This window comes from Bos taurus, chromosome 21 (assembly GCF_002263795.3).
Source record: "Bos taurus isolate L1 Dominette 01449 registration number 42190680 breed Hereford chromosome 21, ARS-UCD2.0, whole genome shotgun sequence".
Classification (NCBI taxonomy): Eukaryota; Metazoa; Chordata; class Mammalia; order Artiodactyla; family Bovidae; genus Bos; species Bos taurus.
The window spans coordinates 14,887,166-14,902,290 of record NC_037348.1 but is presented as its reverse complement, the minus strand read 5'-3'; the positions used below and the strand labels follow the sequence as shown (position 1 = coordinate 14,902,290).

The 15,125-nt window shown below is 44.7% G+C and overlaps 1 protein-coding gene across 2 annotated transcripts in view; it reads left to right on the top strand.

Moving 5' to 3' along the window:
- Window positions 1-15,125, top strand: part of SLCO3A1 (solute carrier organic anion transporter family member 3A1) — a 377,645-nt gene that overhangs the window by 317,222 nt on the left and 45,298 nt on the right. For both annotated transcript variants that reach the window (XM_005221711.5, NM_001001134.1), the window contains 1 exon segment: window positions 10,765-10,929. In XM_005221711.5, the coding sequence (XP_005221768.1) occupies window positions 10,765-10,929 (165 nt within the window).

Below are 15,125 nucleotides of genomic sequence, written 5' to 3'. Positions count from 1 at the left end.
GGGGGCCCAAGGCTGCCAGTCTGGGGCCAAACTGGTAAGTGCTCATTTCCAGAAGACTAATCAGCTCCATGGGCCTCCCCTCCCACCAGGATTTCCTCCACCCCTACCTACCTAAGGGATGGATTGGGCACCTCCAGAATCAGTGATAGAAATGGCCATATTAACTAAGATCTCCACTTCCCTCACAGCCCATGAACCTGTGGAATATGGTGTGATCATAAATCAGCCTGTATCTACAGTTAATGTTCCTTAAGAGACTATGACAGTTCCCTTTTAAGGCTATGCAATTCATTTGTTTCTTTATTGGATTCTTTCATCTACCTTGTATGTATTATCTGCTCTTACCCGGCCTGCAATGCAGGAGACCCCAGCTCAATTCCTGGGTCAGGAAGATCTGCTGGAGAAGGGATAGACTACCCACTCCAGTATTCTTGGGCTTCCCTTGTGGCTCAGCCGGTAAAGAATCCACCTGCAATGCAGGAGACCTGGGTTTGATCCCTGGTTTGGGAAGATCCCCCGGAGAAGGGAAAGGCTACCCACTTCAGTGTTCTGGCCTGGAGAATTCCATAGATTGAATAGACAATGGGGTTGCAAAGAATTGGACATGATTGAGCAACTTTCACTTTCTCTTACCAGGCACAATGCCCACCTCTGGGGTTGGAGCTGCTCCATCTCTGCTCAGCCCGAGAGCACTGGCTCCTCCTGGGGTCAGACGGGGGACCCATACCAGGGCATCTGGTGGGGCTGGTGGCACTGGGATGACAGGCTGTCCTGGGCATTGTGAACTGGCTCGGCATCTGGTGAACACTCATGCTACCCCATGAAGCTTCATTTTTCTCAGGATTCACTCAGCCTTTGCTTTGCTCTTGTGCTTCCATGATGATGTTTTCCACATCTCCATTATTTCTTCCATCCTCTTTCATTTTTTTTTTGGTCATGACTTGAGTACTGTTGTTTATCTCACCCAGATCCCCCCATCTCTCTTCTCTTCTGCTTGTGGGTCTCCTATGTTGGGAAGCACTTCATGGTGGCTCACCTTTCAGGAAAATACTGTTCTGTTGACTTGAGGCCCCACCCAGAAACCTGAAGATTTAAAGATGAGTCCCAGAGTGCAGGCAGAATTGAGTTTAAATCCACCCTCCTTCACCTCTTGGTTTTGCATTCTGGGATGTAGATGGTTGGGTTTCAGCCTCTCAAGGGAGCCTTGGTTTCCTTGTGTCTAAGAAGAGGATGGTAAGACCACCCCCTAGTGTAATAGTTGTGAGAGTTAAAAAGAAACCTCACCACGGTGCCCAGTCAACACTGGTTGCCAGGCAGATGTCCGGCTGTCATTGTCATAATTCTTGAGCAGTTGCATAGACTGTCCCAGTCTCCCCTCTTGGGGAATATGAGCCATGCTGTATTGACAGCAATGTTATTAAAGAGAAAGGAAAGGCCAATTTCAGTAGAGAGACGGAAGGCAGAGAGCCTGAGGTCAAGGGTAGTATAACTGAGCCCTCACAGTGACCACTCCTCAGGGTATCTCTAATTGCCAGGACAAGCAGTGGACAAGGATTTGTGCCCCCTGACCCCTTGACCTGCTGAACAGCCCTCTGCAGGAGGGGAATCTTTTTGGAAAGCCCTTGTCCTCCAGGAGCTCTGCTCACCTTCCCCAGTCTCTTCCCCACTCTGTTAATGCACCACGTCTGATCACAGACATTCCAACAAGTCTGAGGCAAGTCTGAGGGCCTCCCAATGCAAGGGCTCTTTCCCTAATATAGCCAAGGATTATTTCTATTGTATTAATTATTACTAATTGCTATCAAACTCTTTTTTATTGAAGTATACCTGATGGCTCAGCGTTTAAGAATCTGCCTGCCAATGCAGGAGACTCAGGTTCAATCCCTGAGTTGAGAAAATCCCCTGGAGAAGGAAATGGCAGCCCACTCCAGTATTCTTATGTAGGAAATCCCATGGACAGAGGAGCCTGGCAGGCTACAGTCCATAGGGTCACAAAAGAGTTGCACATGACTTAGCAACTAAATAACAACAAATAACCGATTTACAATATTCTCTTTCAGATGTACACAGAGTGATTCAGTTATGCACATACATGTGTGTATCTATATTCTTTTTTCTATTCTTTCCCATTATAGTTGTTACAAGATATTGGAAACAGCTCCTTGTGCTATACAGTAGATCCTTGCCATTAATCCTATCAGACTCTTAGCTGTATCCTAGAAGCACTAGAAAGCATGCCTTTTTTTTTTTTTTTTTTGGCTGCTCCAGGTATTTGTCACAGCACACAGGATCTTCAATCTTTATTATGTCATGTTTGATCTATTGCTGCATGGAAATTCTCTTGGTTGCGGCATGTGGGATCTAGATCCATGACCAGAAATCTAACCCAGGCCCCCTCCATTGGGAGTACGGAGTCTTAGCCCCTGGATCCCCAGGGAAGTCCTTGGGCAACATGCTTTACGGGCAGCCAGTCTCATTTCATGTTTGTGGCAATCCATGGGATGGAGTGATGTACTCAGGTCACAGACCTACTCAGTCTTGAAGCCAGAGTTCTAATCCCAGTGACCCTGCTCCTTAGACCAGGTTCTTAGCTATTATTTTATGCAACGTCATTCAGTGAAACCTTTTCTGTGGTACAGGGCTATTCTGTAGGCTCTCCGGTCCTTTCTTTCTTTCACCCCTCTGTCCTTCCCTTTTCTGGGGCTCCCCAGGTGGTACTAGTGGTAAAGAACCCACCTGCTAGTGTAGGAGACGTAAGAGATGTGGGTTCAATCCCTGGGTCAGGAAGATCCCCTGGAGAGGACCGCAGCCCAATCCAGTGCTCTTGCCTGGAGGATCCCACAGACAGAGGAGGCTAGTGGGCTGCAGTCCATGGGGCCACAAAGAATTGGACATGACAACCCCACTGCAGTACTCTTGCCTGGAAAATCCCATGGACAGAGGAGACTGGTAGGCTGCAGTCCATGGGGTCACTGAGGGTCGGACACGACTGAGCGACTTCACTTTCACTTTTCACTTTCATGCATTGGAGAAGGAAATGGCAACCCACTCCAGTGTCCTTGCCTGGAGAATCCCAGGGACAGGGGAGCCTGGTGGGCTGCCGTCTATGGGGTCGCGCAGAGTCTGACACGACTGAAATGACGTAGCAGCAGCAGCAGCAGAAGTGACTTAGCACGCACGTCCATCCCTTTTCTACTTCTGCTCTTTTTAAACAACATGGACTAAGCCCTTAGTCGTGTCACATCTGGCCATTTTTCCTAAGCACAGTGGGAATATTTTATCATTATTATTCTTTATTCTAATAATTAAGCCACACTTTGGTTACCAGAGGCAGAGTACATACTTAGTCCTCAGGCCAACATCAGCACCTCTCAGAACCCAGACCAGAATGGCACAGTGATTATAAGCAGGCTGTATAGCAACAGGTGCCAGGGTTTGAGTTTCTGCTTTGTTCCCCTAGCCAAGGGACCACTGTCTTCTCATCTGTGAATGGAGGATTTTAATCCTACAAAGAGGGCTTCCCTGGTAGCTCAGATGATAAATAATCTGCCTGCAATGCAGGAGACCTGGGTTCAGTCCCTGAGTTTGGAAGATCCTCTGGAGAAGGGAATGGCTACCTAATCCAGTATTCTTGCCTTGAGAATCCTGTGGACAGAGGAGCCTGGGGGGCTATAGTCCATGGGGTTGCAGAGTTGCACACAACTGAGCAACTAAAACCCAGTCATCCCAGGAATGTGATTTTGTCATGAGACTCATGCAAGTGGACATGTAAGCAGTTAGAATGGTCTTTGGCACACAGGACATGTTCTGCCAGGGTTAATCCTCAGGACTTCTCCAAATATGCCTTTCTCCCTCCTGCAGGACCCACAGATTTCTAGGAAACTCCATCCTAGAGCAGGGGGTCCCCAACCTCCAGGATCTAATGCCTGATGATCTGAGGTGGAGCTGATATAATAATAGAAATAAAGCACACGAAAGTGTAATGTTCTTGAATCATCCTGAAACCATCCCCCGCCCCACCCCAGAAAAAATTGTCTTCCATGAAACGTGTCCCTAGTGCCAAAAGAGTTAGGGACTGCTGTCCCACAGGACTGCCTTCCCAAGCCTGTTCTTGTTGCTGTTCCACTGCTAAGTCGGGTCTGATACTTTGTGACCCCATGGACTGCAGCACGCCAGGCTTCGCTGTCCTTCACTACATCCCAGAGTTTGCTCAAATTCGTGTCCATTGAATCGGTGAGGCCATCCAGCCATCTCGTTCTCTGTCGCCTCTTTCTCCTCTTGCCCTCGATCTTTCCCAGCATCAGGGTCTTCTCCAGTGAGTCGGCTCCTCGCATCAGGTGGTCAAAGCCTAGCCGTGGAAAACTTGTCTTCCCTACCGAGGGCTCCCCTGTCACTCTTCCCAACTTTGAATCATTCCGCCAGTAGCAGCACTCAGCCCCTGATGAGAGGTGAAAAGGTTTCCCCAGCTGTGAAGCTGCATGATACAGGCCCACCTGCCTCCCACGCCAGCTCCCAACCTCTGAGGCTAAATCAGAAGGTGGGAGGCAGATGGCTGCGGGAGTCTGTAGGTGTTTGGCAGCCTGGTGTGGCCTCAGTTCACCAGTCTAGGCCACCTCATTAGCAGCTGCCACCTTGGAAAGTTACAAGTTTTGTGGGCTTAACACTTCATTTGCATGGAAAAGCCTGGAAGACTGGGAATAGCCCTAAGATCAAGCTAATTAATACCCCTTAAGTTGGGGCTCTGGAGGGTAGACTAAGCCTTTGAAAAGGAATCTTCTTTGAGAGCACTACAGGTCATTGCAATAAAACCCAGAAAGGGAGGAAGAACCTAGGAGGAAAATAGCCAAACATGAGAGGAAGCTGTCGTTTCTAGGGGCAAGTCGGTCAGGTAGATGGGAAAAAAAGATTGTCCTTTATACAAATAAGTCTCAGTCAGTCTTCCCTGGGCCTCCAGTTAGATAATTCTCAAACTTAATGATTTTCACATCTAATTCGAGGCAAAATTAGTCATTCGATATTAAGACAAAAGCAGGCAGGCTCCTATCTTGACAAGAAATCCTTCCTACTGAAATGGAATTATCTCTGGAATAATTAAAATGCTTGCTGAAGTATGAAAGTGTTCCATTAGCTAGAGTTGTCTTTGTTGAGAAGCGCCCTCCTTGTCCCCAGGTAAACCATGATGGCCATGATCAAGGAAAAGAAAATAGGAAGGCTGTGAAAAAGTTGGCTTAAAACTCAACATTCAGAAAACTAAGATCATGGCATCTGGTCCCATCACTTCATGGAAAATATATGGGCAAACAGTGGAAACTGACAGACTTTATTTTCTTGGGCTCCAAAATCACTGTGGTCAGTGACTGCAGACACTAAATTAAAAGACCCTTGCTCCTTGGAAGTAAAGCTAGACCGAGTATTAAAAGGTAGAGACATCACTTTGCTGACAAAGATCTGTCTAGTTAAAGCTATGATCTTTCCAGTAGTCCTGTATGGATGTGAGACTTGGATCATAAAGAAGGTTGAGCACCAAAGAATTGATGCTTTCGAACTGTGGTGCTGGAGAAGGCTCTTTATGGTCCCTTGGACTGCAAGGAGATCAAACCAGTCAATCCTAAAGGAAATCAGTCCTAAATATTCACTGGAAGGACTGATGCTGAAGCTCCAGTACCTTGGCCACCTGATGTGGAGAGCCAACTCTTTGGAAAAGATCCTGATGCTGGGAAAGACTGAAGGTGGGAGGAGAAGGGGATGACAGAGGATGAGATGGTTGGATGGCATTGCTGACTCAACGGACATGAGTTTGAGCAAACTCCAGGAGATGGTGAAGGGCAGGGAAGTCTGGTGTACTGCAGTCAATGGAGTCACAAAGAGTTGGACACAACTTTGCAAGTGAACAACATCAAATAGATAATGTGATCAAACTTGAATTCTCATTGGTGTCATTTTTGAGCCAGAGAACACAGTTGGATATTGATGGTGTCAGCTCAGTGGCAGTATTTGTGAACAAGTGTGGCCGTGGTGCTTTTTCTTTGGAAGTCCCCAGATCTAAAGAATTTTCACAGTAACAAGGAAAGTGAAGCCTCCAATAAAAATATGGCAAATGGTGGTTTTCGTAGAATGTCACCAACCTGCTTACTGATTGTCAACAGTATTTCCAGAGTTTAGATATCTTAATGCCGAAAGACTACAGTGATGGAGCAACAGTGTTATTACCTGCCAAAACATGAACAGCTGGGGGCTTCCAAATTCATTTATTACAAGGAAGCACTGTGGTTGTTCATGTAATCCATACCACTCTCTGTGAGGCTTGGTACTTTTTGACATAATCAACCCATCCCTTGTCACAGATGCATTGTACCATCACAATGTGTTAAACCAGCCTTCACTCGTTAGCAGTGATTTATGATGATGGAGTCTTAACATCCCAGGGGTTTTTGTTCATGAAGACATATACTTACCTCGTTACCTTCTGTTTATGCCTAATCTCTTATTTTTGTTGAACAGTGCACATTTTTAAACATTACGCAATCAACATTGCTCTAAATATTTGTACAATACTTAACAATGAGGATTTAACAAAGGGAAATTTTCCAACGTTTAAACACAGATTTTAAGTGTAACCTCTTCTAGACAATTATTCAAAATGACATTTTTGAAAAAAGATTATTATAAATGTTTGAAATCATGTAAAAGGTGAACAAAACACACTCATAAAGGCCTGTGCCCTTGCAGTAAAGTAGGTATGTGAATAAAGTAGCTGTATGAATACCATGGATTCAAAGTTGTTTTCCCTTATCTTTATTCTTCTTCATACTCTTTTTAAAGGGTTTCCCAGGTGGTGCTAGGGGTAAAGATTCCACCTGCCAATACAGGAGATGGAAGAGATGCAGGTGTGACCCCTGGGTTGGGAAGATCCCCTAGAGTAGAAAATGGCAACCCACTCCAGTATTCTTGCCTGGAAAATCCCATAGGCAGGGGAGGCTGGTGATTTAAGTCCATGGGGCAGCAGAGTCAGACACAGCTGAACCACCAACACCCTTTTTAAAGTTTTTGTTTTGTGCACGTGTGTGCATGCATTTATTTAATCCAAGAGTTGCCTTCCTAAGGTTTTAGTAGTTTCTCAGAGGGTAAAGCGTCTGCCTGCAATACGGGAGACCCAGGTTCGATTCCTGGGTCGGGAAGATCTTCTGGAGAAGGAAATGGCAACCCACTCCAGTATTCTTGCCTGGAGAATCCCACGGACGGAGGAGTCCATGGGATCGCAAAGAGTCAGACACGACTGAGTGACTTCACTTTCTGAAACCACTGCAGAACAGCTGAGGCCACCAGCTCCGGTTATTGTCTGATTGCTTCTCGCCTGGAATATAGAATTGGATTGCTCAGTGCATGGTGATTCTGAGCCTCCAATCATTTGGCTCAGTCCATTCCAATAACTAAGTTCCTTTCATTATGTCAAAGGCTCCTTAAGTCCCTGTCTTATATATAGATTTTCATTTTTGAAACTTGGTATCTTTCCCAGAAATGATAAGTTTTAAGTTGTATGTATCTGCCAGTCTCTGACCCATTGTTCTGTCATTTTGATTAATTGAGCATGTCTGTTAACATTATTAAAAACTTATGTATCTTCTATTATTATTTTATTCTAATTAGTTGGGCCATTTAGAGGTTTTGTCTCCTAGGAGATGAGATTGAGCCTGTGTAATTAGCTCTCTTCTTTAGGACAGCTGGCTAATTCATCACCTTGGTGAGCAGTTCTAGACACAGCTCACCTGCTTATTTTGTATGACCATGGGCCCTGATTGGTTTTTCCTAGACTTGGGATGTTACCTGCTTCATTTGGAACTCTCTTTTATCTTTTTCTGTTCACACAGGTGGGATCGAGTATACCATGAGCCAAGTGTTCCACATTATTATGATTATGGGAGAACAGAGGTCCCCTAACTTGTCACTGGTATACCACTTTTACACATTTCTGCCTTACCTCCTTACCAGCTGTACCATTATTTACATGACTTCTCTTTTAGTAACTGTAAATCTGTTTGTTTTTCTTCTAGTTGCGGCAAGCAGAGGCTACTCTTTATTGTGATATGTAGCTTCTCATTGCAATGGCTTCTCCCTTTGCAGAGCAGGGGCTCTAGAGCATGGGCTCAGTAGTTAGGGTGCATGGGCTTAGCTGCTCCACAGTATGTGGGATCTCCCCAGACCAGGAATTGAGCCCATGTCCCCTGCACTGGCAGGGAGATTCTTAACCACTGGACCACCAGGGAAGTCCTAAATCTACTTGTTTTAACCTAGCATCATCCTAAGTTATTGTAGCCATGAAACCAAACACTTGATTTATCAGTTTTATTTAACTTTTTTTTTTTACTAAGTGTACATCTGAATAATAGAATAAATATTGAAATGATAGGTAAGTCCTGGTATCCCCAGACTCCCTTGCATACTGCCAGGACATGTCATCACTCCACAGCTGAAGAGATCTGGTCAAAGACCCTGTACCAAGAATTCTAATGGCTGAAAATATCCAAATAACGTGATTACTTTCTAAGGACTAAGAATACCAAATCTCTCACTTGTAAAAGCGCAGAATTAAAGTGAAATCCCAGTGGTTTATGAAACCACATACTTAAAAAACAGAGTATAATACAATAAGATTGAAACGAACCAGCTCAACAAAAACCTGCTTCGGTTCCATTGGTAATTAAAGTGGTAAACAAGCCACAAAGTATTTTTGCCTACCGTTAATCCTCATCTGAACCCTGAGCACCAGGGCAGCTTCTAGGTTGCCTTGAGTGATGAGGAAAGACCACCAGAGGAAGGAGGAACAGATGGAGCAAAGATCTGGGACCAGTGCATCCCAATGGAGGGAAGACCCCCCAGTGCACAGACTTGGGGGGGGAGGACCAGGTCCAGCTGGGGTGGGGCCAGAGCGAGGATGGGGCATGATCAGAAGTGTGATCAGACAGCCAAGGGGCAGACGGTGGGCCATCGTGCCATGTGTGGATTTGGGCCATTCTGGAGTTCTGAATAGGAAAATGATTACAGCTGGTCCCCCTGGCTACTGTAGAGGGAAGGGCTGTATTGGATCAAGAGTAAAAGTAGTAAAGAAGACCCTGGTTTTCCCCATGTGAGAGATCATGGAAGCGTGGCCAGGTACCTATGGTTGTGAGAAGGAAGGGCAGGATAGAGGTTGGATTATATATATACACATACATACAGACACATATATGTGAAATACACCCACACACACACACACATATTTGCATATGCATACACTGGGCTTCCCGGGTGGCATAGTAGTAAAGAATCTGTCTGCCATCACAGGAGATGCAAGCGACTCAGGTTCGATTCCTGGGTCGGGAATATTCACTGGAGTAGGAAATGGCAACCCACTTCAGTATTCTTGCCTGGGAAATTCCATGGACAGAGGAGCATGGGAGACTACAGTCCATGGGGTCACAAAGAGTTGGACACAAATGAGTGACTAAGAAAAGCACATGCATACACTAACATTTCATTTTTCTTGAAACTGTTAAAATTAAACTTATCTTTAAAAGAATAGATACATGTATATGTATAACTGAATTACTTTGCTGTATACTTGAAACTAACACAGTATTTTAAATCAACTATACTCCAATGTAAAATAAAAAATAAAATGAGTTGTTGAAAGAAAGATTATATTTCCTTAACACATGCAGTTATAAATATTTATCACAGGTATATTGATATATCCACTTTGTTGTCGTTCAGTCACTAAGTCGTGTCCAACTCTTTGCAGCCTCATGCACTGTAACACATCCGACTTCCCTGTTTGTCTCTGTCTCCTGGAATTTACTCAGACTCATGTCCACTGAGTCAGTGATGCCATCCAACCATCTCATCCTCTGTCATCCCGTTCTCCTCCTGCCTTCAGTCTTTCTCAGCATCAGGGTCTTTTCCAACGAGTCGGCTCTTAGCATCAGGTGGCCAAAGTACTGGAGGTTCAGCTTTAGCATCAGTTCTTCCAGTGAATATTCACGGTTGATTTCCTTTAGAATTGACTGGATTGACCTCTTGGCAATCCAAGGGACTCTCAAGAGTCTTCTCCAGGACCACAATTAGAAAGCATCAATTCTTCGGTACTCAGCCTACTTTATGGTCCAACTCTCACATCCATACATGACTACTAGAAAAACCATAGCTTTGACTATAGGGACCTTGTCGGCAAAGTGATGTTTCTGCTTTTTAATATACTGTCTAGGTTTGTTACAGCTTTTCTTCCAAGGAGCAAGCTTCTTTAAATTTCATGGCTGCAGTCATCATCCATAGTGATTTCAGAGCCCAAGAAAATAAAATATAATGTATCTATATATAACTTAGATATACTGATGTAACATAATTAATGCATTTATAATATATTTATAATATATAATTAAGTTATATTTTACCTTTTACGAAACAAACCCCAAATGCCTCTTTCTATATGTTGGATAGAAATAAAAATTTTTGAAAGGCTTATAAAATAGTGTTTCCAGTGTGCTGTTAAAAAAAAAAAAAAGACATTGTGTGGTTTTTCCTGCTTTAATAGTTTTCAGTTTACTTGAGAAAATATTAGCGTGTATTTTGAAGCCAGAGTTTTCACAATTATGGCTGACTTACAGATTATAGGCCTCGGCCTAAGCAACCAGGTGCTGTTTACTGGGATGGGTCGAAGTGGGACCTCGGGGGCAGAAGGCCTGGGAGTGCAGTATCTATGACCTTGGTCATCTGCTTCTCTCCCTGCAGTGATCCCCAAGGTCACCAAGCACCTGCTCTCAAACCCTGTGTTTACCTGTATCATCCTGGCCGCCTGCATGGAGATTGCAGTGGTGGCTGGCTTCGCTGCCTTCTTGGGAAAGTATCTGGAGCAGCAGTTTAACCTCACCACCTCTTCTGCCAACCAGCTGCTAGGTGAGTCTGTGTCACCCACCCGCCCCTGCCCCACACAGGGAGGCTGCCAGTGCTTGTAATACCATAAGCATTGACTGAGACCAGTCAAACAGCCCAGACCATGCTGCTCCTGTAGCAGAATATACATGTGGTCTGTGTGCAGAAGAATTTCAGAGTATTTACTTGGAGTAAGATTTACCCGCTTGAAGCAGTTGCTTAAAGTACATGATAATAAAGAGCTAAAATATAAAATGTGCATAGGAAGCATTGTGACAGGCCAGGAAGTCCATAAATTGGTGTAAACTGGAGAATTAGGGGGAAGATGTGATGAACAAAGAGGGGAATCAAGATGGATCTTGAAAGATTAGTACTGGGTTGACCAAAAAGATCGTTCTGTCCATAAGATGTGACAGAAAAACCCAAATGAACTTTTTGGCCAATCCTGTAGGGTTTGATCAGGAGCTTAAAAAAGCAAGAATATTCTCAGCAACATGAAACCACGGTCAACAGATATAGAGGTTAGAAGCCATTTGCTCTCCTCCATTTTTGTGCCCATGGCAGATATAAAATAGATCATAACACTCCTGCTCCCCGAGCTCAAGTGTGGCCTTACCAATCTTCTCAACAGTAAACCACAGACATCTGCCTCCAGTCCTTTGGAGTTGGCCTGCTAAAGAGAACCAGTTTCCACTCATGAGAAGCAGGATTACTTATACCTGATAGGGAACGTGATCTCACAGCACAAGGAGAGGGAAGGGTCAAAAATGACTTCCAGGTTTCTGGCTCAGACAGGGGGTGGTACCATTTGTGAAGCCTGAAAGTATCAGAAAAGAATCAGATCTGTAGGGCAGGCTGTGAGTTCAGACGTGAAGTTTTGAGTGTGAGATGGCCGTGATGTATCCACGTGATGTCCTGTGCGTGGTTGAGGACTGGAGAGGGAGATGTGGATTGCATCAGTGTGTGCATGGTCACTGAGGACACGGGAGTGGAATTTACAGAAGGATATTGTGTAGAAATAGAAGAGTGAAACACCACCCATGAGGAAATAGAGGAGGCCACAGAAGCATCTCCACAAAGAAACTCGTGCATCACGGGGCATCAAGGAAGAGATGACTCCAAGAAAGAAGCCATCAGCAGTGAGAGTGTCCATGTGTGATGCAACCTCACATGCCTTGGGTCCCTTCAAGAAGCAGGATGTCTTTCAGCCTATGTCAGGGCTGTGTCTTTGAAGCTGCACCGGGTGAGCCTGTGCTGTGGTGTGAGGAGCAGCCCAGAGGAGGGAAAGAATACCCGGTGACTGCATGGCACTTTCCCAAGCTTAGCAGTGGAAGGAAGGAGTGGAGACATGGTGGGTGATGTGTGTTGCCGTCAAGGGATTGGAGTAATGGTACTGTTGCTAAGACACAGTTGCTATTGTGTCAGGAAGGACTTGAGCAGGTATCTAAGCACAGGGGAAAGAGCCAGCAGAGGCGATGTGCAAAAAAGAGAGGGAATGCGGTAGACAGTGTTTGATGGAAGAGCTCATCTGTTTCAGAAAGTACAGAGAAGGAAAGAGATATGAGGATGATCCCTGAGAATGTGACAAGTCCAGTCTGAAAGTTGAGACCACTCCCTCCCCATGGAATTATCTTCTGGAAAGTAGGGAAAACTGCCAGGCTCCGCCCCTGGCAGAAAACCACTAGACCATTCAGGTATGACTTAAATCCCTTATGATTATACAGTGGAAGTGAGAAATAGATTTAAGGGACTAGATCTGATAGATAGAGTGCCTGATGAACTATGGACAGAGGTTCATGACATTGTACAGGAGACAGGGATCAAGACCATCCCCATGGAAAAGAAATGCAAAAAAGCAAAATGGCTGTTTGGGGAGGCCTTACAAAAAGCTGTGAAAAGAAGAGAAGTGAAAAGCAAAGGAGAAAAGGAAAGATATAAGCATCTGAATGCTGAGTTCCAAAGAATAGCAAGAAGAGATAAGAAAGCCTTCTTCAGCGATCAATGCAAAGAAATAGAGGAAAACAACAGAATGGGAAAGACTAGGGATCTCTTCAAGAAAATCAGAGATACCAAAGGAACATTTCATGCAAAGATGGGCTCCATAAAGGACAGAAATGGTATGGACCTAACAGAAGCAGAAGATATTAAGAAGAGGCAGAGGTGGCAAGAATACACAGAAGAACTGTACAAAAAAGATCTTCACAACCAAGATAATCAGGATGGTGTGATCACTCACCTAGAGCCAGACATCCTGGAATGTGAAGTCAAGTGGACCTTAGAAAGCATCATGACGAATAAAGCTAGTGGAGGTGATGGAATTCCAGTGGAGCAATTTCAAATCCTGAAAGATGATGCTATGAAAGTGCTGCACTCAATATGCCAGCAAATTTGGAAAACTCAGCAGTGGCCACAGGACTGGAAAAGGTCAGTTTTCATTCCAACCTCAAAGAAAGGCAATGCTGAAGAATGTTCAAACTACCACACAATTGCACTCATCTCACACGCTAGTAAAGTAATGCTCAAAATTCTCCAAGCCAGGCTTCAGCAATATGTGAACCATGAACTTCCTGATGTTCAAGCTGGTTTTAGAAAAGGCAGAGGAACCAGAGATCAAATTGCCAGCATCCGCTGGATCATGGAAAAAGCAAGAGAGTTCCAGAAAAACATCTATTTCTGCTTTCTTGACTATGCCAAAACCTTTGACTGTGTGGATCACAATAAACTGTGGAAAATTCTGAAAGAGATGGGAATACTAGACCACCTGACCTGCCTCTTGAGAAACCTATATGCAGATCAGGAAGCAACAGTTAGAACTGGACATGGAACAACAGACTGGTTCCAAATAGAAAAAGGAGTACGTCAAGGCTGTATATTGTCACCCTGCTTATTTAACTTATATGCAGAGTACATCATGAGAAACGCTGGGCTGGAAGAAGCACAAGCTGGAATCAAGATTGCCAGGAGAAATATCAATAACCTCAGATATGCAGATGACACCACTCTCATGGCAGAAAGTGAAGAGGAACTCAAAAGCCTCTTGATGAAAGTGAAAGTGGATAGTGAAAAAGTTGGCTTAAAGCTCGACATTCAGAAAACTAAGATCATGGCATCTGATCCCATCACTTCATAGGAAATAGATGGGGAAACAATGGAAACCGTGTCAGACTTTATTTTGGGGGGCTCCAAAATCATTGTAGATGGTGACTGCAGCCATAAAATTAAAAGACGCTTACTCCTTGGAAGGAAAGTTATGACCAACCTAGACAGCATATTAAAAAGCAGAGACATTACTTTGCCAACAAAGGTCCATCTAGTCAAGGCTATGGTTTTTCCAGTGGTCATATATGGATGTGAGAGTTGGACTGTGAAGAAGGCTAAGTGCCGAAGAATTGATACTTTTGAACTGTGGTGTTGGAGAAGTCTCTTGAGAGTCCCTTGGACTGCAAGGAGATCCAACCAGTCCATTCTGAAGGAGATCAGTCCTGTGTGTTCATTGGAAGGACTGATGCTAGAGCTGAAACTCCAGTACTTTGGCCACCTCATGTGAAGAGTTAACTCATTGGAAAAGAGCCTGATGCTGGGAGCCTGATGCTGGGAGGAGAAAGGGACAACAGAGGATGAGATGGCTGGTGGCATCGCTGACTCGATGAACATGAGTTTGAGTGAACTCCGGGAGTTGGTGATGGACAGGGAGGCCTGGTGTGCTGCAATTCATGGGGTCACAAAGAGTCAGACACGACTGAGGGACTCAACTGAACTGAACTGAAGTAGGAGTAGGTCATGTCCTGAGAGGAATGGGCAAGGTGATATTTTCTGATCTTCTCCTTTAATGTTTCCTGTACAAACTGGCCAGTAAACCCATGTGAGGGTGCTGACCCTACATGAGTCACCAGGAAAACACATGTGAACAATGAAATGCTAGTCCACGTCCACGAGACCAACAGCACCAAGCGTTGGTGAGAAGGTGGAGCCACTGGAACTCTCGTATGCTGCTGGTGAGAAAAATTCTTTGGCAGTGCCTACGAAAGCTGGAAGCATATGCTTACTCTGGGATCCAACATTCCACTTCTGGGTATAACCCAACAGAAATGAGTGTTTAAGTCCACTTATTTATATATGCTTAGGTAACAGTAGGGCTTCCCTTATAGCTCAGTTGGGAAAGAATCTGCCTTCAATGCAGGAGACCTGGGTTCGATTTCTGGGTTGGGAAGATCCCCTGG